Source organism: Rhamphochromis longiceps, linkage group LG12, assembly GCF_057381845.1.
Source record: "Rhamphochromis longiceps isolate RC_006_pf linkage group LG12, R_longiceps_female_GT1.1, whole genome shotgun sequence".
NCBI lineage: Eukaryota > Metazoa > Chordata > Actinopteri > Cichliformes > Cichlidae > Rhamphochromis > Rhamphochromis longiceps.
This window is the reverse complement of record NC_140568.1, coordinates 34670226-34692047: the sequence shown is the minus strand read 5'-3', so window position 1 is coordinate 34692047 and position 21822 is coordinate 34670226. Positions and strand designations below refer to the sequence as shown.

General features: G+C 40.5%; 2 protein-coding genes across 4 annotated transcripts; both read right to left on the bottom strand.

Moving 5' to 3' along the window:
• Positions 1 to 13: 13 nt before the first annotated feature.
• Positions 14 to 9420, bottom strand: cdc45 (CDC45 cell division cycle 45 homolog (S. cerevisiae)). The gene is made up of 18 exons (XM_085426005.1): positions 9202 to 9420; positions 9032 to 9091; positions 8549 to 8641; positions 8165 to 8302; positions 6411 to 6557; positions 6256 to 6314; positions 6122 to 6170; positions 5965 to 6026; positions 5825 to 5875; positions 4154 to 4273; positions 3909 to 4040; positions 3719 to 3817; positions 3477 to 3638; positions 3239 to 3377; positions 3074 to 3157; positions 2844 to 2962; positions 701 to 777; positions 14 to 319 (listed from the first exon to the last, which is right to left on the bottom strand). Exons 1-18 carry the CDS (start codon positions 9250 to 9252, stop codon positions 255 to 257), a joined length of 1707 nt encoding a protein of 568 aa, XP_085282131.1. The 5' UTR covers positions 9253 to 9420; the 3' UTR covers positions 14 to 254.
• A 1256-nt stretch (positions 9421 to 10676) lies between these two features.
• Positions 10677 to 20275, bottom strand: plpp5 (phospholipid phosphatase 5). Of its 3 annotated transcripts, none has more exons than XM_085426002.1 (8): positions 20118 to 20275; positions 17895 to 18035; positions 17691 to 17799; positions 16605 to 16695; positions 16427 to 16490; positions 16215 to 16339; positions 15588 to 15758; positions 10677 to 14568 (listed from the first exon to the last, which is right to left on the bottom strand). In XM_085426002.1, exons 2-8 carry the CDS (start codon positions 17963 to 17965, stop codon positions 14399 to 14401), a joined length of 801 nt encoding a protein of 266 aa, XP_085282128.1. In that variant the 5' UTR covers positions 17966 to 18035; positions 20118 to 20275; the 3' UTR covers positions 10677 to 14398. The 3 variants fall into 3 exon arrangements, with proteins under 3 accessions (XP_085282128.1, XP_085282130.1, XP_085282129.1); XM_085426004.1 differs by having other exon boundaries at positions 20142 to 20275; XM_085426003.1 differs by lacking the exon at positions 20118 to 20275 and adding an exon at positions 19557 to 20107.
• Positions 20276 to 21822: the final 1547 nt, after the last annotated feature.

Below are 21822 nucleotides of genomic sequence, written 5' to 3'. Positions count from 1 at the left end.
CAACGCGTCTCCATTCTATAAAATGATTTATTAAACATGTTTAAAATGTGAATGACTTAAAACTTCTCACATTCAGGAATAAAAGACAAATTTAAAACAACACATTTACAAAAACACTGTACAATATACACATAAAAACCACTTAAAACCTTAAAAAACAAAACCAAGGATAAAGTTCTGGTGCTGGTGACATTTTACACGCCTGACACATGTGACCAGCAGCTGATCTGTCGCCCTGGGAGAGCTTCAGTTTCTCATGAAAGGAGAGTGATGAGCGCATCCAGAAACTTGCTCCTGTCTTCAGTCTTCAGTTCAATTACTGCAGAAAGAAAAACACAGATAAGAAAGAAAAACATGCCAACAGGACAAATCATCCAGCAGCAGTCTGACATCCCGGGAGGAGTTTTTTTGCTTGCGATTTTTAAAATGATGGTGAACTGGATAAATATTTTAGATGGGAATGAGCAGAATATTCTAAAATATTCTTTCACACATGAGACATGACAGATTAAACTAAAAATCCTGAGTAACAGCATCACAACTGAAAGTTTGGGTGAGAATGGCAAGACAAACAGACTGCACATTAAACAAAGACTAGGCTGCCACCTAGTGGCCACATTGCAGACATGCAAGAGCAAATTCACTGACTGTCTGCACAGCAGCAAAAAAACCAAACAAACAACACTTTACTGTGTCTTACTTGAAGTGTCGAAGTGGTCGTGAAGAGTCCTGGAGCTCGTGCTCTCTGCAGCTTTCTCAAATGCACGACCAAAGAAACTAAAAGGGCAAAAACAAACGCAGAGGAGGAAATGAGGCAATATTGTTGTATACTGGTAGAAAAATGTGAAAAGGAAATAAATTAGAGCCACTAGTTGTTATTTGAGTCCCACTGTGTCATGCTCTGAACTGGAAAATATTCACGCCTTTATTTAATTGTGTCTGAAATATTATAATTCAGCATTTGCTCGTCTTAACAGAACCTGGAACGTCTGCAGGTTGTTCAGAACGCTGCTGCAAGGCTTCTAACTTTTTTTTTTTTTTTCTTAAATGACATCAGAAACAGCAGTATGCGACATTACGTGATGGCAGAGCTTCAGTTCATCCTTTGTCTTTTTTTTTTTTTTTTTTTAATAAATAGGACAGGGGGAATGAATGAGAGAAAGAGGGGGAGAGAAAGAAAGAAAACCAAAGGGGAGAAGAGACGGTGAGAAGGGGGGGGAAGAGAGAGAGAAAAAAAAAAGAACTCCTGGGTCACCTGTATGGAGAAAAAAAAAAAAAAACAAACAAAAAAAACAAACAGAGGAGACAGCAAACAACAAAGAGCAACATAATAATAGAGAAAACAAAGCACCATCACAATAAACTAGCTAGTCATAGATATCAATATTTACTAAATAATAAACGATATTGTGCAGCACGCAAGATAGACAGCGCACAGTGTGCTTTGAGGCAGCAGCCAAGAAAGCTTTAGTCCGCGTCTGTGAATACCCATGTGTGCATACCTGTGTGGATCAGCATGCTTGCATTCCAAAGGTTTCTCCATGTAATGATCTGCTAGGGAGTGTGGGGGGGCCACAGCCCCGTCCTCCAGGGTGTGAAGCGGGTATGGAGGAGATCAAAACTCCAGACATCCAGAGGCCCCCAGAACACAAGAGACCACGGAAGACCAACAGAGGGGCAGCCGCGCCACTGTTCCAGTAAGAGCTGAGGAGAGTCCCAGATGAGGGCTCGCCCAGCAGCCGCGGAGCAGAAGTCAGGGGGAGTTGCAGTGACGCGCCCGTGAGCTCCGCCGGCCCCCAGCTGCGCCTGAGTGACCGAGCCCCAGGCCGAGAGGCCGGGGGCACCCCACCTCCAAAGGGGCCCGAGCGAGCCCCAGGCCCCAGGCCCCGACAAGCGGCCGCCAAGGAGTGAGCCGGTGTGTACCCGGACGCCCACCCCCAGACACAAAGAACCACCAACACACCGACACCTGAGGGAGTCCGCCACCGGCAGGGGAAGTGGTGGTGGGTGGAGATAGGCCTCCAAACCTTGGAGGGCCTGAGGTGTCCCCAGAGAGGTGGCGTCTGATACCCAACCTGACATATAGACACAGACATACAGGCACACACAGACACAAACATCCATTCCCACCCTCATGCTCTCATATGCACTCACTCCACACTCAACCAACGTGGAGACAGACATAAAGAGACGCTGTACACACGATCACACTCCCCAAGCGTACTCTACAAACCGGGTCTAGGTACCCTTGCCCCTGGAGGGGGGAACTGCACCCAGACCCAGGTGGTGTTACCCTTTTCCCTGCGGTGGGGAGAGGCAGACCACCCCGACTCCGCAGCAGCAGGGAGGCCCCACACCCCAGACCGCAGTCGGACGGCCAACTCCTCCTACTAGCCCTCCCGCTCCAGCAGGCCGCAGAGAATGGGGGTGGGAGAAGACTCCAAACCTCCCTCCACCCGCTCATTGTAGTGTTGATGCATATGTGTTCTAAGGTGCAATTAAAACCCAGGAGGGCATGGAGCTACCTGCCAAGGAGCAGCAGGTAAGCGTTATAAGTTATAAGGCTTCTAACTTATAACTCTTCTCACATATCACATACACAGGCTCACCATTAACCTCAGAGACCACTTGAAGACTCTGGTTTTGACTTTTAGAGCATTGCATGGACAAAAATCAGCTCACATTGGTAAACTTTTATATCCGTACATCTCCAGCAGGCTCTGAGTTGTTGAGATTAGGTCCTGCCGAGATTTGTGGACTCTGATCTCTTTCAAAAAGCAGCTAATCAGGTTAACCAGAGATGCAGGTTGAGAAGGAGAGAAATCATAAACTGAGAAACTTACTTCTTCTTGTCGGACGTCTCAGACTCTGGTGGGATTCCCACAACAATGACAGTTCCCTTCTCCACATCCTTGGGGGCAGCCATGACGAGCGGGAGCAGTTTGCAGCGTTTATTTCTCGTCTAATTGGCCAAGACACCGTGAGTGAAAGAGCAGAGAGACTTGAATAACTATGATTTCAGTGAACCTCCGTCTACATTGTGAATCAGTCCCGATAGCGTTCAGACACTCACCGAATGGACAAAAGCCTTCAGGAGGTACTTGCAGAGCAGCGTTAGCGCCATGGGCTTGGAGAACAGCTTCACGTCAGGTGTTCCCTACAAAGAGAGGATGTGAATAGGATATATGGCTAAATAAAATTGAAAGCATGCACATCTCAGGCATCCAAACACTCGCACCTCCATGAGGTAGCAGTAGAGGAAGGGTCCCTGCGACAGGATGAGGTTGGTGCAGATGCAGCTGGCGACCGTTTGCTGGATGGCAATCAGCTTCTTCTTCGCTAGCTCAATACCCGAATGCAGACGATCGATGTTGCTCCTGCACAGAGAAAACAAAAGAAAAAAAAAAGACGACATTTTTAAAGGAAATGTGAGCAAATTAAGTCTTTGAAGAGTGAACTTAGTTTCCTTTGCACACCTAGAAAGGGCATCGAGAGCCTTGATGAAGTTGTCAGTCTCGCTGTCGTCTTTCTCAGCACTCTCCAGCAAGGCAGCAGTAGCGTGCACTATGTCGCTGGCCAGGAAGCGGTTCTTAAAGCCGAAGTGAACGCCAAACGTCTGGATGCGGATGTCCTTCATACTGATGAAGAGGAGAAATGGGAGTAGAACAGGGAAAAGCAGACTGGATGAGCAGTCAGTGGTTGCCATTCAAATACATACCCGTATTTATTGGAGGACTCCTCAATGACGTCCCTCAGGTTTTCTTTGATCGACATATCCATGGAGTTAAATTTCTGACGCACTTGTTTCAGCGGCAGTCTGTAACACAAATTTTATTTCAAACAAATTCCGGCTCAACAAAAAGAGGAAGTTTGTTAACACACAAAGCATGGATTAGAAAGCACTTTACCCCATGTCTGCTAAAAACTCCTGGAGTTTCTTTTGGCCATTTAAGGTCCAGAGCTTGAAGCTGCAGGAAGTGTAGCAGGAATTATAAATGCTCTCATACAGAGACCAGTGCTGGTAAAGGGTAAGACGAAGACTGAAGAGACAGTTAAGGCTCTGACTTTCAGTAATTTTTAGCAATTGTGTGGCAGAAATCAGGTGGAACATAAAGATCTGTAAAAGGCAACAAGGCAGATGAGTTAAGGATACTCGTATTCAAAGGAGATCCTCATACAGTCGATCGAGAGCGAGTTCTCCTCATCCTCGTTTCGGTGGTTATGTCGGGAAACGTGTCGCTGCATAGTGGCGATGTCGGTTACATACTTCATACTAAAAAAGAAAAAAAAGAAGCGAGGCAGACAAAAATAATAATAACTCAGCAGAAATATAAAAGAAAAAAAAGAGAGATCAGTTTACACAAAGGTTCCTTGTATTTATATTTCAGACAGAACCCAAAGTGCAATGACTGGTAAATCTTTGAAATATTATATTTGAACAGTAAGGGTTAAAGGTGAAGTGGAAACCTGTGGTCTGAACCGTCACAATTTAAACCTCTTTTTGGATGCAGGTCACCAGCACAGTTCAGCATGAGGGGTGCAACACTGCTCATGATATAGCCAAGTGACATATCTGTGATATCCATTATTCCCGAACAACACATCCTTCAGCTGAGGCATCATCGTCCCCATTTCAGTAAGTCAGTGCTCAAGCACATTCTGCACGAGCATGGCTCCATCGCTAACGAGTCCATGTGCTGAACTTGTCTGCTTCCAGTCCAATAATATCTCCAGGAGGGCCAATTTGTTAAGCAACTGATTTCTTTTTTTATATATCAAGTAAGACAAGGAAAGCAATTTTCATGAGAATCTGCTGATGTTTTTTTTTTTTTTTTTTAACTTTAATATATTAAACTCAAACTGAGTCACAACACTCAAAGTGCACAGCATTGGGTCAAAATTTGGCACCTTATTTCGAGCCCTCATAACATCACAGGCGCAGAACTATGTGAAATTTTCAGACCTGAAATGCTTTAAAAAAAATAAATAAAAAAATAAAATAAATAAAAAAATAATTTAAAAAATATATAAAAAAAAATTTTTTTATGTCCACAAAAAAGCACAGAAGGAATCTCGTACAGAGACAAAATATGGATAAAAAAGAGATCTTCTCCAGGGATGTCAAACTCATTTTACATCACAGGCCACAAACAGCTTACTTTGATTTTAAATGGACCTCACCAGCTAAAATTCCCCTTTGTGTCAGTGTAAAGAAATGTAACTCCACATTCAATCATTGCAATATCTCAGTGTAAGAAAATTTGTGCAATTTCAACAGTACGGCTCAGCTTTTTCTACACCCCTGATATAAAAGCCACCTGTCTCACATGGTGACACGATCCTTGTTTAGCCTTTTTGAAGTTTTGTCAGCTTGACAGACAAATTGGTGCAGTTTTGTCTTTGGGATTATGTTATATCCCACAACACCTAAACAGCTTAAAATTGGTTCTGGACAAAAACGACATTTTGGCTTCAGATTTTTATAACTGGAGTGGATGGTGTAAAGGAGCTTAAAAGTCAGTTTTACCCAGAAAAAAATGAGTTATGAGTGAGCTGGAAAAGAAAAGCCCCAAGAAGTATCAACCTTATGTAATTTGCAAGCCAGTAAGTCTCAAAATTTCCATAGTACAAGATGAAAACTTTGCATGCTTTCATTAAAAAAAAAAAAAAAAAATACTCTCAGATTTTGACTGATTTAAGGTTTTAAATGGTTTGACAGCAACTGCTTTCAGCTTTTATTTACATTTTTCAGTGTCCTGAGCTTTTGGGAAATTGGTTTATAATTGTTTTGATAATAGTTTTGTAAAACTGAGGGCATCCTTACTTTGTGATTTTATCATGAACCCACTGGTCTGTCAGCCCGATGATGGCCCACCTGCAAAGAAGAAGCAGTGCACATCTAACAGACCGTATAAACTGTATTTCAAGATTGTTTGCCATGAAAGATCTCCTCAGAAAGCTCACCACAGCATATCCTTGGTATCTTTAGTCAAAACCCACGCAAGCTCAAAAAACATCATCGCAGCCTGACAGGAAAACAAATTAAAATTCAGGAGTTCATTCAGAAATTCAGGTAACATTAATGTTCTTATATTACTTATGTGAGGTTGTCAAAACTCACCGAGGTGCCGTGATATTCATACTGCTCATAGTCAAACAGGATTTCCCTCCTGTGAAATTAATGAAAGGTAAGCATGCATTCAACTGTTGTGCTGTGCACAGAAAGAACCAAACAACTAAGTAAAAACACTTCACCTTCGAGCCTCCCACTCCCTCTTGGCTCGCTGCCTTTCAATTCTCCTTTCGACAGCCCCCTGCAAACACAGGACCACAGCCCCAATGTAATAGCCTTTACAGTTCACGCTACCAGTTCATCCCTGCGGGCAGCACCGACTCAGTTTAATACGTACCTCATCAAATCTTCTGCGTTTCCCAGACGGCTCTGAGCCTTCATTGCTCTCATTTCCAGAGTCTTCTCCTTCCTCATCTTCATCTCGAAAGATATCGTCATACGACGGCACGCTGAGGTCGTCATCCTGTTTGATGAGCAGCTTAATCTGTTGAGCAGAAGACAGAGAGTTAATGTAACGCTCACTTCCACAAACAAGTGGGAGTATTGTTAAGGGAGTATTGTCCTCCACAGGACAAGACTCAGCAGTCCATCTGCATCTTAAGGATAAAGGACACTCTTTCGAGGATGCCAATGTTCACATTTTGGACAGAGAGGACAGATGGTTTGAAAGAGGAGTAAAAGAAGCCATCTATGTCCACTGTGAGCGACCATCTTTGAACAGAGGCGGGGGTTTACGACACCAACTCTCTGCCATCTATAATCCAGTTTTGAGATCCCTTCCCAGACGCCTTAACGCCCACTCACATCCTGGGCCATCTGACCTCAGGAATTCGCATGATAAGGTGGGGCCAGGTTTCACAGTGAACACACCCGAAACTCTGGCTGATTGGGACCCACGCCCAGTTTCCCACCTTGGCTCAGGCGATTAGAGGATCATCAGGGGGTCCTTTTGTCCCTCTGTGGGGGGTCACTCCCACTAGGTTTATATCTGGGACTCTCCACCATTTGACCTTAGAACTGAAGAAGCTTCTCGGATGAGAGGTGAAACGTCTTCAAGCAACTTGAAGAAGTCCAGACGCTTTTCTTTGCAAGCTCCTTTGACTACAATGACCTGGATGACTGAGAACCTTCACAGAGTATTGTTAATCTTGAACTTCAGGTGCAAATGGATCATTGTTTACAGTGAAATGCATAAAGATAATGAACTATTTGATGTTTTGTACCAGATTGCAAATACAGTACAGCACAATAGCACAAGAGTACTTCCATCTGTAGTTCTGATGGGCAAAAAGGAGACTTTATCTACATATTTAAAGGCCCCTACGCTAACTTTGCCCGCTGGACATTATCAGTCACAGAAATTTAAAAAAATCTTATACCTAACTAGCTAGGCACTTCACCGGCATGCTGGAGAGAATGTGGAGCAAAGATGGTCGATTCATGTATTTTGGACTTATTTTAACAACAAGTATTTCAAAAGTTTTGGACTTTGATGCTTGTAAAGGTTTTACAATTTTTTATCTTGCCTATTCCCCTGTGGACTAAGCAATGGTGACAAACACCTGAAGAGCCTGGCTCTACAGGCAAACTAGTGGTTAATATTGTTAAACACACACATACCGGTGGACAGATTATACACAGTGCCAAATAGAATTGGAGGAAATGTGTGTGTTGTTATTTGGCTCTTGAGACAAACTGATGAGACTGATGATGTGAGAAGATGTTTTTTTAAATTCACATATACAGAACTGTTTTTCCCCCCCTTCTGCTTTAAAATAATGCATCAACTTGGCCCTTCTTTTTTCTTACACTCCAAACGTCTCCACTATCATGCTCCCTATCATGGTCATCGTGGTTCGAAACCTCATTTTTACATCCCCTTTAGCTGTAGGGTCCGCATCCTCATCAAACTTCTGCCACTGAGCTGAGTCTTACAGGCCTGACTCCATCTGATCCTTCTCTTCTCAGACTTCATGCCTTGAGTGAATCCCTGTGCTACTCTGAGGCTCTGTGGGGTAGACCCTAGCCTGTGAACCTATGTGAACTTATTAGTGGGGATATAGCCCGAATTAGCAAACCATTGCACATCACCTGGGTATCATTGTAGACATTGACCACATCTACAGGCCGGTGAGTGTCACAGATGAAGAAGATGGAGTCATCATCTGGCTGCAGCATCTCAAGGAGGTCAACATTTGCTCCGCAGTTGATGAGAACAAAGTATCGAAACTGCAGCACAAAAATCAGTCAACACAATATATAAGGTTCAGTGTTTACTGTCATATATTCATGTGCAGGCTCAGAGTAGTGTACTACAAAGCTTTCCACTTCAGGTTCTCAAGCAGAAACGCATAAAAAAGCAAAGGTTTCCATGGTGATCTCAAAAAGCTAAAAGCACCTTCATACTGGCTTGAAATAACGTGTTAACGTCAATCTCGCTTTACAGCACAGCCTTCTGGTCTTATTTAAGTATACCTGCTCTTTGTGTTCAAGGAAGGCAGTGCCAAGGTCCTGCCAGCCTGTAACTGGCACAAGTGTATACTGGATCTGGTCACAGTGAAACAAGGCCTAGTGAAGACACAAACAGTCAGTGTTTACATCAGCTTATAATTACTCTGAACACAGTAAAAGTCAAAAAAGCTCCATAAACCGCAACAGCACTTACTGAAACCTACTGTCAGTACTTTTAAATATTCCCAGTTAATGCATGAACAGATGGTAACCTCCCCATTATGACAGTACGGTTGGGTGTCCGAAAGTCCATAATAACTGGAAGTATTTAATCAGCATGCTCTCTGTTTACCCTCTACAATGACCTTAGTTTAAGAGCGCAAATGTTCGTCATCATGCACAAAAGCCACTAGAACAAGAGAGGCAAAACAACAGTGGAAAAACAGTCAAAAACTGTGCACGCAAAGGCTACAGGAGCTGCCGCTTGCTAACATTTTATTGTCTTACCTGCAGTATTTTACAGGCGCAGAGAGCGTCAATGTCTGGTGCCACCAGGAGCACGACTCTCTGTAAGTAGCACGAGAAGGTTTATAATGTAAGCGATTTCAGTTTGCGATTTCAGATGTTAAGTTTCCTAGCTGCTAGGCAATGTTGGCTAATGTTAGAGTTAGCCTTACCTGGTTGGCGACAACTTCATAAAAATCCTTTCTTATGTCCGCGATGAACATTTTCAGAGAAGTCAGTCGATTAAAACTATTAAAATAAGACGAGCCTAATCGAATCACCCTGAGGTGGCATAAACTGCGGGTTATTTTGGCTTGCTGTCAGGCTCGGAGCTTTGACAATACACACACAGCGATGCCGCTCTGTTCCCTGTTGGAAATGTGGCGCCAAATCTACACGTCACTCCCGACCAATCAGATAGAAGAAAATCAGCAACGTCAACGCTGGAAGTCCCGCCTACCAGGTTGAGGAAACAAAGCAGTACTGGAACTAAAGAGAGCTGAAATAAAGTTATAGCTTTATTTATATCGATTTTGAAATATTTATTAATTTATTTAAATGTCATAACGATGTTTTTATAATATGTGTAAACTCCTTTAGACTTTATTAAGAACACAATATTATTTTAACATTAGTGTTTACATTTATATTACCTGAATGGTGAATTTATAATAATATAAACAATTATAGATGGTAACCTCTCTCTACCTCTATATTTTGGAGAAAGATCTAATCAGTTTTCTGTGTGTCAGAATGATTATTTTGTTTATTCCCTGACTGCAAAGACATAGGAAAACAATTTAATAAAAAACACAAAAACCTCACAGAGTTAACTATGATTTCTGTACCATACTGTTTTAAGTCTAACTGTAAAAATGCTAAAACAATGACTTATGCACACACTTCACACATTCACAAAATTGTAGTTTTCCACCGTGTGGTTACAATAACAGAAATTGTGTGAATTTATATGAGAGGTTCACTTAACCAAGTATAAATGTATTCATGTAAACCTGGAGCGCAGTAGTGACACACACTTTACAAGTATGTACTATTAAAGATGTTTTCATTGGCATAGCTATAAAAGTGGCATTAATCACACATTTTTAGACTTTAATGATAAAAGCTGTTATAGACTGAAATTTTAAAAAGTACTTGATTTAGATTAAAACATATTGGAAAGGATTTTGCCCAACCCCTTTCCACTTGAATAGTATATAAATGTATCTCATGAGCTTGTCTGGCAAAAGGCCTTGAAAGAAAACTTCTCCCGCAAACTCACAAAACAAGTTGAACTGAATTCTATTATTTAAAAAAAGGTGCGTTCAATTGTTTATTTGTGTCACCACCTGAATCTGATTTACACACCCTAACGTCTGCTAAACTATCCACCCACCAACTGTCCATTACCCTGCGACGTCATTACTTGAAATACATTAAAATAATTTCCAGCAGAACTACATGCTTCAGTTTGATTATAATAGGTGAAAAACTACAAAAAGAGAGGTGGCACAGGTTACAGTTTTGATTAGAGGTTTAAAAATCTGAATTATTACCACACACAATATGTAAATACATACAATGTCCGGGAGATTACCTCCCAATACATCATCTACAAATACTGGTGCGCCATAATTTGATATGCACATGCGTTTTAACCTCATTTATTAATCATCCATCATCACATACAAACTCAAAACCAGGACTGCTGACTCCAAAGAAAACATGGAAAGGACAAGAGATCATTCAGTGTCATGGGGAGATTCATTAAAAGCATCACAACACAAACAGCACATAAGCAGAATGAGCTGTACGATCATGGCATGAACAAAGCAAACAGGAAAGTCTCAGCAGAATCCCCCAACATCACTCTGAATGCCCTGAAATTACATAAATTAATAGAATGGATGGAGGCAAAAAAATATGTGTGAAACATGCATGATTTTATGAAAAAGCAGCAGCCTAATGACCTTTTTTTTTTTGCCTTAAAGGGACAGTTCACCCCAAAAATTGAACTTACAGATTTTTCCTTGTTTATTCATCAAGACAATTCTAGTACGAGTTGGTCAGATTGGGAAAAATCAGCTGTAGAAATGTTTTTGCCTTTAGGGTGCTTGAATCCTGTTGCTTAGAGTTCCTCAAAATACATTTTAAAATTCAGATTTTTCTCTTTTACTATGGACATTTAGCTCCATTTTATTTAAGATTATAGACAGCACTACAGGCCGGAGGGAAAATTTGTATGTCCGACTTCAGGGTGAGTCACACCTTCAAAGTTTACCCACAACTTTGCTCCCATTTTCATCCTAACCACTTCTAAAGTTACAAATATTAAAAATTCAAGTAAACTCCTGCATTCCCCAAAAAGTAAACAAGTACCCCCAAAACATCTGTCAAAGAAATTCAGATACGATTTCTCTCCTCTTGTCTCATTTTTAAAAAATTTTTTGACATTATCCACACACGTCTTCACTTTTGACTCCACCAACAATTAATCCACTGAGTAAAAAGAAATGACACGTTTCTTTCTGAGGTTAAAAAAAATGCAGCATGCCATATTTGTTTGTTTACAAGTGAATACACTGGAAACAATCAAACAAACAAAACGTAGATTCAGGAAGGAAAAAAAAAAAAGGTTACATGACCGAGAGCATACACCATAACATGCAGCATACACTTCATTCATGAACTGAGAGGAACATAGTAAACAAAGGCACAAAAATTATCCGCTTTCTTTATGCCAAGTTTGGTCTGTAACCACTGAGATCCAGCTGCTTTTATGCTTGGGTTAACCATGCAAAACTTTGGCCGGTTCAACACACAAACAGAAAAAAATATACATTAAATAAATAAAAACTCAAAATACGCCCAAACCACAAATTGTAGCGTTAAATGTCTCAGATTACGATCGATGAGTTTACATGCTGGAGAGAAAAACCTGGCCAGCAGGAGCACTGGGAGGGTAGCACCATCGCCTGGAGAGGTTAAAACAGTACCTACAGTACCCCATCTACAGTAAGCCTGAGAAGACTCGTTTAATTCGCTTTACAGTTACGGTGACTTGGAATAACGTGATTGGCTGAGCTGTCCTGTTACACCAGAGATGATTTTATCATTTAAAGCAAAGCAGGCACTGGAAAAACTGAGAAGCGTAAAGCAGCACTGCTACATCAGGATGTTAATATCGTGGAGGACTTTTTACAGAGAAGTTTTGTTTTTTTTTTAAAAATCAATAAATGGAAACATTGAACATATATTATAGGAAGACAGAAAGTTTTAAAGCATTCGATAAAGTAAAAATAAACAAGCGTGATCAATATGTTTACGTGAACTTGGCTTTAAATGCAAGAGGAGTGCTTAGTTGTTTGCACTCCTGAAAGTTCATTTAACAGAATCACTTGGAGGTGTTATATACTTTTAATCACTAAACCCAATATATGCTCAAAACCAAAACAAATACTGTTTTCCTCTGTGCCACAGAGCTTCACTGCTGTCCAAAAACTACTGGAATGTTATATGTGTATTCATCCGCAGCTGAAAATAGTCCCTATTAATTGCACTTTTGTTTTAACAACAGTGCTCAGCAATTTAAGAAGGTTTTACCTATATTGACTTTTTTTCAAAGTTTTACATCATCAAAGCATCAAAACACCACAGAAAAGATGGGAAAGTCAAAGTAATATTTAACTCGTTGTTAGCTATGATTTAATCGTGGGACCAGCCAACATCAAGCCAGGCTGTTTAAACTGAAAGGCTGTTGCTGCCACTGCACTTTATGGCAGCATAAAGTTAATTTCACATTCTTAATTTGCAGGTATAACAAAGACAATCCTGTGTCTTTACCCAATTCCTTATCAAAAACAACAAAATGTTTACCACAAAGTATCTTAGTGTTGTGATATGCTATAACAGGCATCATGACAGATGCAGTTTTACCCAGTAACCTCAAGAGAGACATGGTCTGGTGGTCAGTAGCATCTAAGCTCAAAAGTTCCATTACACTGGATCATTTAATCACATCTTACTGTCTGTGTCATCATGTCATAACATGTTTCTCTGAGGTTTTACTAGGTGTGTTTGTGCTATTTTGATCTGTGAACAGAAAGGACAGTCAAGGACTTTGACCCCTAACAAGCTGATGTTTGCTCCCAGTGTTTGTTTAAGCCTGAGCCAGCTCCAAAACCACAAAGACTGAAACAGATGGTGAAAAATCCTCAGGCATTGAGTTTCGATTCTTCTCACCAGAGGAGGCGTCTATGCACAGAAATGAACCTCAGAGTGCGGTTAGCTTCCCTTTAAGCCTCAATCCTGCGTCTTTACAAAGTTGCAAGTTTACAAAACAATCACAAAGTGATTCTCACATGAGAAACTCTTTCACAGCAGCTGAGCCAGAGACTGATGAGTGGTGGACTGTTTGTACAGTGGCTGTGTAGATAACCTGCTCAGCTGTTGTGAGTAAAGTATGTGATCTATAGGCACAATACACAGAGTGTGCAGAGCTGGGCTGGAGAACAGCATCATGATAATGAGATACCCCATCTGTACCCAGCAAACATTTCAATACTGAATAACTGTCACAGCGGAATTTTCAGACATCAAGTCACAGTTGGAAAAATACATGAGGTTACCGGACATCATTGTTAGACTTTCTGGTAAGAGAAAGCTTGTGTTCAAGATTTTTTTCCCCACTATCTCCTTATTGATGAGAATAAAACAAAAAAGTGTCTCGAGAGGAGGAATCAGGAGAAAAAATAATCATGTCGTGTGACCTCTTTCTTTTCCTGAGCGTTCCTGAGTCTATGACACTGACATCGAGGACAGGGAGGAGATAATTGTAAAAGTTCAATGCATAAACTTCACTGTGCCACAAATGAAATACAGTTTAGATGCAGAAAACTGTAAAAATATAAAGTGTTTTTGCAGTAACCCGATTTGTTATTCCTCACTTTACAAGAGGCTGTCTGACCTTGCCTCTATTCTGCGTTGAGACAACACTGACATACGTCTGTCTACGGTTTAGTTTTTGTGGTCGTACTGCGACCTCTTTTGACCTGTTTGCTGGGTAATTACGGGACTAGAAACCTGCTAGACACCTGCTAATGTGCTAGTGTAGCTCTCAAGGGTTTCAGAAACAATGTAGGAGAAAATTTGAATCGGTAATTGATGCAAATTCATTCCAGAAAAGAAACTGTGTATCATGTCTCCCTCTACAAAAAGAAAACCCAGAGAATACATAGACAATGATTAATGATCAACTTAAATACCGATATGCTGCCCAGCCCTAAAGAGTGAAAAAACAGTATTACATGGATTACTGTGCAACTCAGTTTAAATGACACCAGCAAAGAGGAAAATGCAGTTACAGCTTTTCTACATGGGCAGGATGTAGGTGGAGTTGGCCAGCTTGCGCTCCTGTGCGGCAGGAACAGTCTCTCTGTGACGCAGAGGTCTGTGGCAGTCTGGGTCCCGAAGGGGAGGGTAGTGCTGCCTGTAGCACAGCCAGGCGAAGGCGAGACCCAGCAGAGACCCCACCAGCACATCTGCATAAAGGAGACACATAACAACACGGATAAGAACTTTTTCTAAATTAGTCCCTTATTTACATTATGCACTATTATACACTATATATGGACATAACTAACACAAGCACCTGGGTTCATCATGCAAATGTGATAAGTTACCCAAACCTACCTGGCCCTGTGTGAAAAAGTCATTGCCCGTAAACCTAAGCTGCCACCCTTCACAGCAAGAACTGCAATCAAACATGTATGATAACTGACAATGAGTCTTTCACATTGCTGTGGAGGTGATGTGCCCCACTCTTCTATGGAGAATTGTAATTAAGTCATATTGAAGGGTTTTCAATGATGAGGAGCCTGTTTAAGGTCATGCGACAGATGTGAATCAGTTTTAATCCAGATTCTGAGTAGGTCATTCCAAAACCTTTCCTTTTTCACATTTTCTGATAGAGAGCAGAATTCATGCTTCCATCAGTTGCAACAAGTTGTGAAGGTCCTGACGCAGCCCCAGACCATCACACTACCACCACCATGTTTAACTGTTGTTATGACGTTCTTTTTACTAAATGCTCTGTTAGTTTTATTCAAGATTTAATGGGACTCAAAAATGTCAAAATCACGACTGTCACAGAATATTTTCACATAAATCTTGGAGATCATCAAGAAGTGTTTTTGGCAAATGTGAGATGAGACTTTGTGTCCTTTTTGGTCAGCGTTGGTTTTCACCTTGCCAGAGACATCCATAGATGTTTGTCTGGGTTCTTTTGTGACCTTCTTCAATGAGTCATTGATGCAATCTTGGAGTAATTTTGGTAGGCTGGCCACTCCTGGGAAGGTTCACCACTGTTCACCAAGTTAATTCATAACTTAACAAGGGGCTAATTACGTTTTCGCATACAGACAGCTAAGTCTGGATAACCTTCATAAATAAAAGCGTTTGATAGAGATTTGTCTTTAAAATAGTACTCAAAATTTGTCAGCTAAAAAAGCCAACTACTTACAGTATTTTGCAGTGTTCAGACCAAGCAAATTTAACAGACCTTGCCAGTGGTGTTTGTAGTCGCAGGTTCTGGAGAGGGCGATCACAGCTGCAATGAGTAAAGGAGTGAGGAAGGCACACAGCCGCCACGCTCGGCCTTGGCCCGCTGCTGTGAAGCAGCGCAGCTTTCCTGCAATGTAGAGCGCTGTGAAGCCCAAACCTGCAAAGGCAACTGCAACGAAAGAGAAAGAAACGGAAGGGATGAAATAGAGCCAGAGGAAGTTTTATGCCACAAAATGGGAAATCAGAGCTGAAATTATAGCACTGCACTGAATCCCTACCAGTTAATGATGTGGTCTGCACTACTCTGCTATTAAGAGGCTGAAAAATCTCATACAGTTCCCTTTCTTGAAAGGGCAGAGAGACTTCAGCTGCGGAAGTCTACCTCACTGAGATGTGCAGTTGCATTTCTGATTTTTTTTTATGTTCATAGATTTAAGGCAGTACTATAACTCAGGCATGAGTCTAACAATGAAATAAGAGCCTAAAGGCTATTACACACTTGGATACATGTGCATTGAGATATACGCCCCCCGGCCTCACTCTGTGCCTCCATTTACTTTTCTTGTTGCCTGCTGATGAAAATGTACCAGCTCTGCAGCCATAATTGACCATAACAGCCTCTTACAGGAAGAATGCCCGCTGGGAAAGCTCTTTCTGCCTTCCATGATGACATCTGGGTCACCACTGCATCGCAGCTCCAGATTCATCTGACCGTCTGGGAAACAGCGGTAGAAGAAGTCTGGTCGTGGCCTGAGGATGTGACACAGAATGAACATGGAGGACAAATGTGGAGCTTCTGGTTAAAGTTGAATGTGCTATGTAATCTAACATGCTTACCTGCCAACTACAAGTTTGATGACATTGGTGAAAACTCCGTTCAGCACTAGAGTCAGAGTCACAGCTGGATGACAGGGGGAAACAGAACTGAATCATGAAAAAGATAAATCAACTCAAAAAGCCAGCCCACACATTTAAATGCGACAAACCAAAAAGCTCTTTTGCACGAGTTTCCTACCCAGTGAGGCTTCCTTCAGATCACCACGCTCCGACTTATTCAGGAAGGTGAAAGCCAGGATTACAATCAGCGGGGTGCAAACCGCCACACTCTGTAACAGATCAACAAAAGAGGAGATCATAACAATAATAATTGTAAATCCTCTCCATCTGAGACTGGACACACACACACACACACACACACACACAAAACTCTCCACAGATTCAATATTAAAATGTCTAACGTTACAGCAGTGAAAAGCACATTTACAGCCTCTATGGAAAGTTTACCCCTTTAACAACCCCTGCTGTATGGTGGGTGATTTACTTATAACTCATAAATATGCTTACTGGTAGAATTTAAAAACATGGGGCTGTTTTTGGGTAATTAAACTAGATTTCTCCATAGTTTTATTTATTTTTTGCTGCTAAGACCTTTTAGACCATTTTCAAAATCATATTATTGGACATATCAAATACCCCATTGTGCAGTACAGCTTTCGTCCTATGCTGATGTTTTAGGACTCCTAAAACTTTCAGGATAATAGACCAGCCGTTTTTAAGGAAATCAAGACTGGTTAAACTGGGTAAACTTATTTCTTCTCCACACTCCACGCCTCTAAAAGTTTTGAGCCAGTTTATCAAACGTCTCAAAACTCCCCTCTGGAGTCACAGGGGGACTTTACGATTTTGTCCACGTGTTGGACTTGTTTAAAGTGATTTCCCCTGTGAGAGCTCAGTCACACTCAGTAAATATTAACTCTACGTCATCAGAACAAACAACAACTGTAAACAAAAGATTTTCATGATCATATAGCTACGTTCTTGATGTGCATCAAAACATACCCAAACTAAAAAGACAAGATGTTCATTTAATATGTAAATTAACCATCATGCGGTTTAATTTTAAAGCTAATAAAAATCCAGAGAGTTATGATATATGATGAATATTTTTTCTCACAGAAATATGAACTTATGGGAGTTAAGGTCCTAAAAAGAAACTTTACAATGATCCTACAAAACAGCAGAAAGTTAACGTGTTCCAATAAAGTACAAAAATGACCAGAGGGATTTTATTTATTCCAGTTTATCAAACAGCTATACTCACAAACATAAGAGAGGTGGGTACATGGTCCCTCTCCACGCGGTGGAATTTATACAGCCACATCTCCTCTGCCTGAATCTCACGGTAGAAAGGAGGAAGCTGCTCCGTCACACTGAGCAAAGCACAAATGGTGTTAAGGTGGTGTTTGCCCACAATAAAACAAAATGCTTGCATTCAGATGTTGTGCCTGTCCCAGGGATAACTTACAGGAACACCACCAACAGCGCCAGCCGGATGGAAATTTCCGACAGGAAACCACGCAGCAGCCTCCTCTTCATTTTGTTTCTCGGAGTGGACGTCAGTCAACAGCAAACATCTTCACTCCACCATCTTTTAACTTAACTGGGACTAAAGACAATGGAGAGCTGAGTTTTAGTTTTACTTTAATTTAGATGTTGAAAGAAAAACAATGAAACCTAAATAGATGAGAAGATTATTGATTTTTTTTTTTAAATAGTTTCAGTGATTTATGCAAAATACTTTAGTTACAAGTATGTGCATTACAAACAGCTGAAGTTATTCTGCTTTATTCTGTTGAGGTGGTACAGTTATTTCCTGGGCACCTCCTGGTGATACTGGTTAATATTTTGGGCTGTAAGTCTAGTTTTAACCTTAACATCTACAGCCAATCACCTGCCTCCATCTCCCCTTATCCTTACTATCCTCCTCTATCACACCAAATTTCCTTGACTACAACCATGAAAATTCCTTTGAAGTATTTCTCTTTTCCTCCTGCATGGCAGCTACATCTTCAACATCCTTTGTCCAGTATGCTCACTATTCCTCCTCTGCAAATGCCCAAATCATCTCGGTCTAACCCCTAACTTTATCTCCAAACACTCAACCTGAGTTGCCCCTCTGATGTACTTATTTCTAATCCATTCCATCACTCCCAATAAAAATCTTAACTCTACCACCTCCAGTTCAACCACCCGTCGTTTGAAATTAAGTTAAAAGATAACCCCGTTTACCAAAATGAGGGCATGAAACGTCACACGAAAGGTAACAATTCCAAGTTTCTCAAAATAATCACCATTAAAGCAAAGCTACTTACATTATTTATACATCCTATATACAGAAAAACAGCAAATATAAACGTTGTACTACAGTAAATATATGGAGCCCACTAAGTCCTGTAAGGTGATATTTTTTTATCTTATTACTTGTTTGATTAAGATAATCACTTGCTCGAAGAGATAAATAACTTGTTTGCACAAGATAAAAACCGTTGTGTAACTTGTGTCCACAATAAAATGCTCTCAAAAGCCAAATAACTTGATTTGCACAAGGTTAAAAACAACTCTATCTTAAGGGACTCCATAAAAATGGGGTGTATGTAAAATGATCTTGACACTTAACATCTGGTGTTGGTCTAAAGGAGGAGAAAATAATCTTGTAATCTTAATAAATACATGAGTGCACCATTCATTTGAAATCACAGGCAAAACGATGCCAAATGCGCCTGTTTGAGCTTATTATTTTAAAAGAAATGCAAAAAATAAAATAAAATTGATGACTCCCCCTCTTTACACATCGTATGTTCGCACAGATAAATACAGGTAAAGATAAAAAGGCTGTTTACATCAGTATTTACACTGACCACGTCTAAAATCTGGCATAAAGGCCAACATGCTGCAACTGTGCCCTCCACTTCCAGATGCTCTATATCAGGGGTGCTCACACTTTTTCCGCATGTGAGCTACTTATAAAATGACCAAGTCAAAATGATCTACCCACTACAAAAATCCAAAACATATACTTATTTATAAATATATTGAGGATTCTTTATATCTACAATGTATATACATGCATAACTGCAATATCCAATATTTCACAACACAATTAACTATGTAAATTTTTTGTCATTACCTGAGTTTACTCTGATGACTTGCACTGAATTGAATCAGCCAGGGATGCATAGTCCGGACAGTAGCTGCTGACGGCCAGGTTTAAGAGAAAAAACCGAGAGCTAAAAATTGGAGTTAACTCGCTGACTAGCTTGTCAGTTTTACTACACTTCGCGCCGCTGTTTGCGCATGCGCAGCGACCTAAGCGTCAGAAAAAATCTGCTGTCATCTGACTGGCTTCCCTGTATCAATCAAGTGACGGGATGGATGATAGGCTGGCATCTATTTTTTTAATGCCATGCGATCTACCAATACTACCTTTGCGATCGACTGGTCGATCGCGATCGACGTATTGAGCACCCCTGCTCTATATATTAAAGAGGTTCCATTTGACCGGATATAACATAAACGCATTGAATTATGATCAGTGCCGTCGGTACAGAGGAAAATTATTATTTAAGTGATCTGTACAAAGTATACGTTAGCAGACTAAGCTAAGCAGAGCTAGCAACATCTGTCACCATAGACATCTGGCCGAATTTCCGCGTTGTCAAGCAAATTGACAAAAATTAACACTACTAACCTTAAACCGGAAGCTGTTCTTTACCTCTTTATCCTCATAGTTTACTCTTCTTGTAACATAAAGCAGGCCCCTAACTCTTCTGTGTCTACCGAAGGTGTAAGTCGCGCATTCTTAGATTTGAGAGAAACAGGGATGTCACGGAGGAGGAGGAGGAGGAGGAGAAGGAGCGCTGCGTGAAGCTAACGAACACCGCACGCGCGTCTGGTGTGAGCTGTCAAAATAAAAGCCTTAAAAATGAAAGTGTTAAGTTAAATGCGGCTCAAAGTCCCGTCGTACTCCAGATAGATAGATAGATAGATAGATAGATAGATAGATAGATAGATAGATAGATAGATAGATAGATAGATAGATAGATAGATAGATAGATTTTAAAAAAGCGAGTTGTAGTGAAGAATTGCGATTGTGTAGTTCACTGTGTACATTTTTTAAAAAGTATATTAAAAAGATGGCCAGCAATTATAAAACTGAGGTATGGTGACAGTTTATTACCTTTTCCCTGTGTGTTATTTAGTAACATTTGATTTTTAATCAAGGTATAAAAGTGTTAATTCAGTAATTTTCGATGGACAATTCTTTTCTGCTGTTTTGATTTTTTTTTTTTTTTCGTTTACTTTTTTTCGGATGGGGGGTTGTAATGTTCTCATGATATAAATGCTTCACGGTGATCCACGTTCGTTCCAAAGGAGAAAAACATTTTCTTGATGTTTTGTAAACCGGAAGTTGTCGTAGATCAGTTTTTCCTGCTTGACACGTGGGACGCAAGAAGCCACGTCACGTTACGAATGGCCACCTAGAGGTTACAGAAGATGTCTGCATGATTTATTGCCTAAATGTTTGTTTCTTTACTGCTGCGTCTTCGTAAAATATTTCACTTTTTGCATAAGTTTAGCTCCACTTATTAAATACTCATCCATTCAAAGCTTCCCAGTTTATATTTCTAGGATTTTTATGTGTTTTGCCTGTTAATATGTTTTTACCGCACATTGAGGTAGGAGAAATAGCATTTCACTCATTGTATGGTTGTCCCGGACCAGTTACCAAGAAGGTAAAGTTCATTAAAATACACACTTAAAAATAATTGCCCCGATAATTCTCCAGAGCAAGATTAATATAAGTAAATAAAACTAAACAGAAACTTAATACTAGGTGTAAACTAAAAATGTTTTTATTAACTGAAATAAATATAAAAAATAGAATTTTGGGAAAGATGAAAACGATACTGCATCCTTACAAAACAAAATAAAAATGCTAAGGAAATGTCATGAATTTTTGGTCTTTATGACTTTGGTTAAATCTTGTTATCAGGCACCAGCCTGATTAGGGTTGATTGAGACTCTATATATGTATATAACTGAGAGGCTTAAATCTGCCCCTTACAAACACTCCAGTCTGGGTCTTCATATCAGGTACACAGAACCTTAGATGAATAATGACAAATTTGCCAAAATGCAGAAGCAGTATGTGGACAGACTTAGACACACCATTACTGCTTCTATATTATCTCAATACAGCTCTTCTCTCTCAGACTTTTAGGCTTACTTGTGGTTCCTCAGATATTTAAAAGTAGAATGGGAGGCAGATCCTTCTGCGTTCAGGTCCTCCTTCCATGCAACCAGATCACAGTTTGGATTCAGGAGACAGACCCCTCTCTGCCTTTATGACTAGCCTTAAAACGTTCCCTTTTTGAAAAAGCATATAGTTAAAA

What these genes read in the sequence shown, in the direction of transcription:
- cdc45 (XM_085426005.1), bottom strand. Translation starts at nt 9,252, where the DNA reads ATGTTCATCGCGGACATAAGAAAGGATTTTTATGAAGTTGTCGCCAAC. An exon ending in GTTCATGATAAAATCACAAA is followed by an intron (nt 4,274 to 5,824) that starts GTAAGGATGCCC and finishes TTTCTTTTTTAG; the next exon opens with TATGAAGTATGTAACCGACA. An exon ending in GAGACGTCCGACAAGAAGAA is followed by an intron (nt 778 to 2,843) that starts GTAAGTTTCTCA and finishes TTGCCCTTTTAG; the next exon opens with TTTCTTTGGTCGTGCATTTG.
- plpp5 (XM_085426002.1), bottom strand. Translation starts at nt 17,965, where the DNA reads ATGAAGAGGAGGCTGCTGCGTGGTTTCCTGTCGGAAATTTCCATCCGG. An exon ending in ATCAAACTTGTAGTTGGCAG is followed by an intron (nt 16,340 to 16,426) that starts GTAAGCATGTTA and finishes TCACATCCTCAG; the next exon opens with GCCACGACCAGACTTCTTCT. An exon ending in TCCCAGCGGGCATTCTTCCT is followed by an intron (nt 15,759 to 16,214) that starts GTAAGAGGCTGT and finishes CTTTCGTTGCAG; the next exon opens with TTGCCTTTGCAGGTTTGGGC.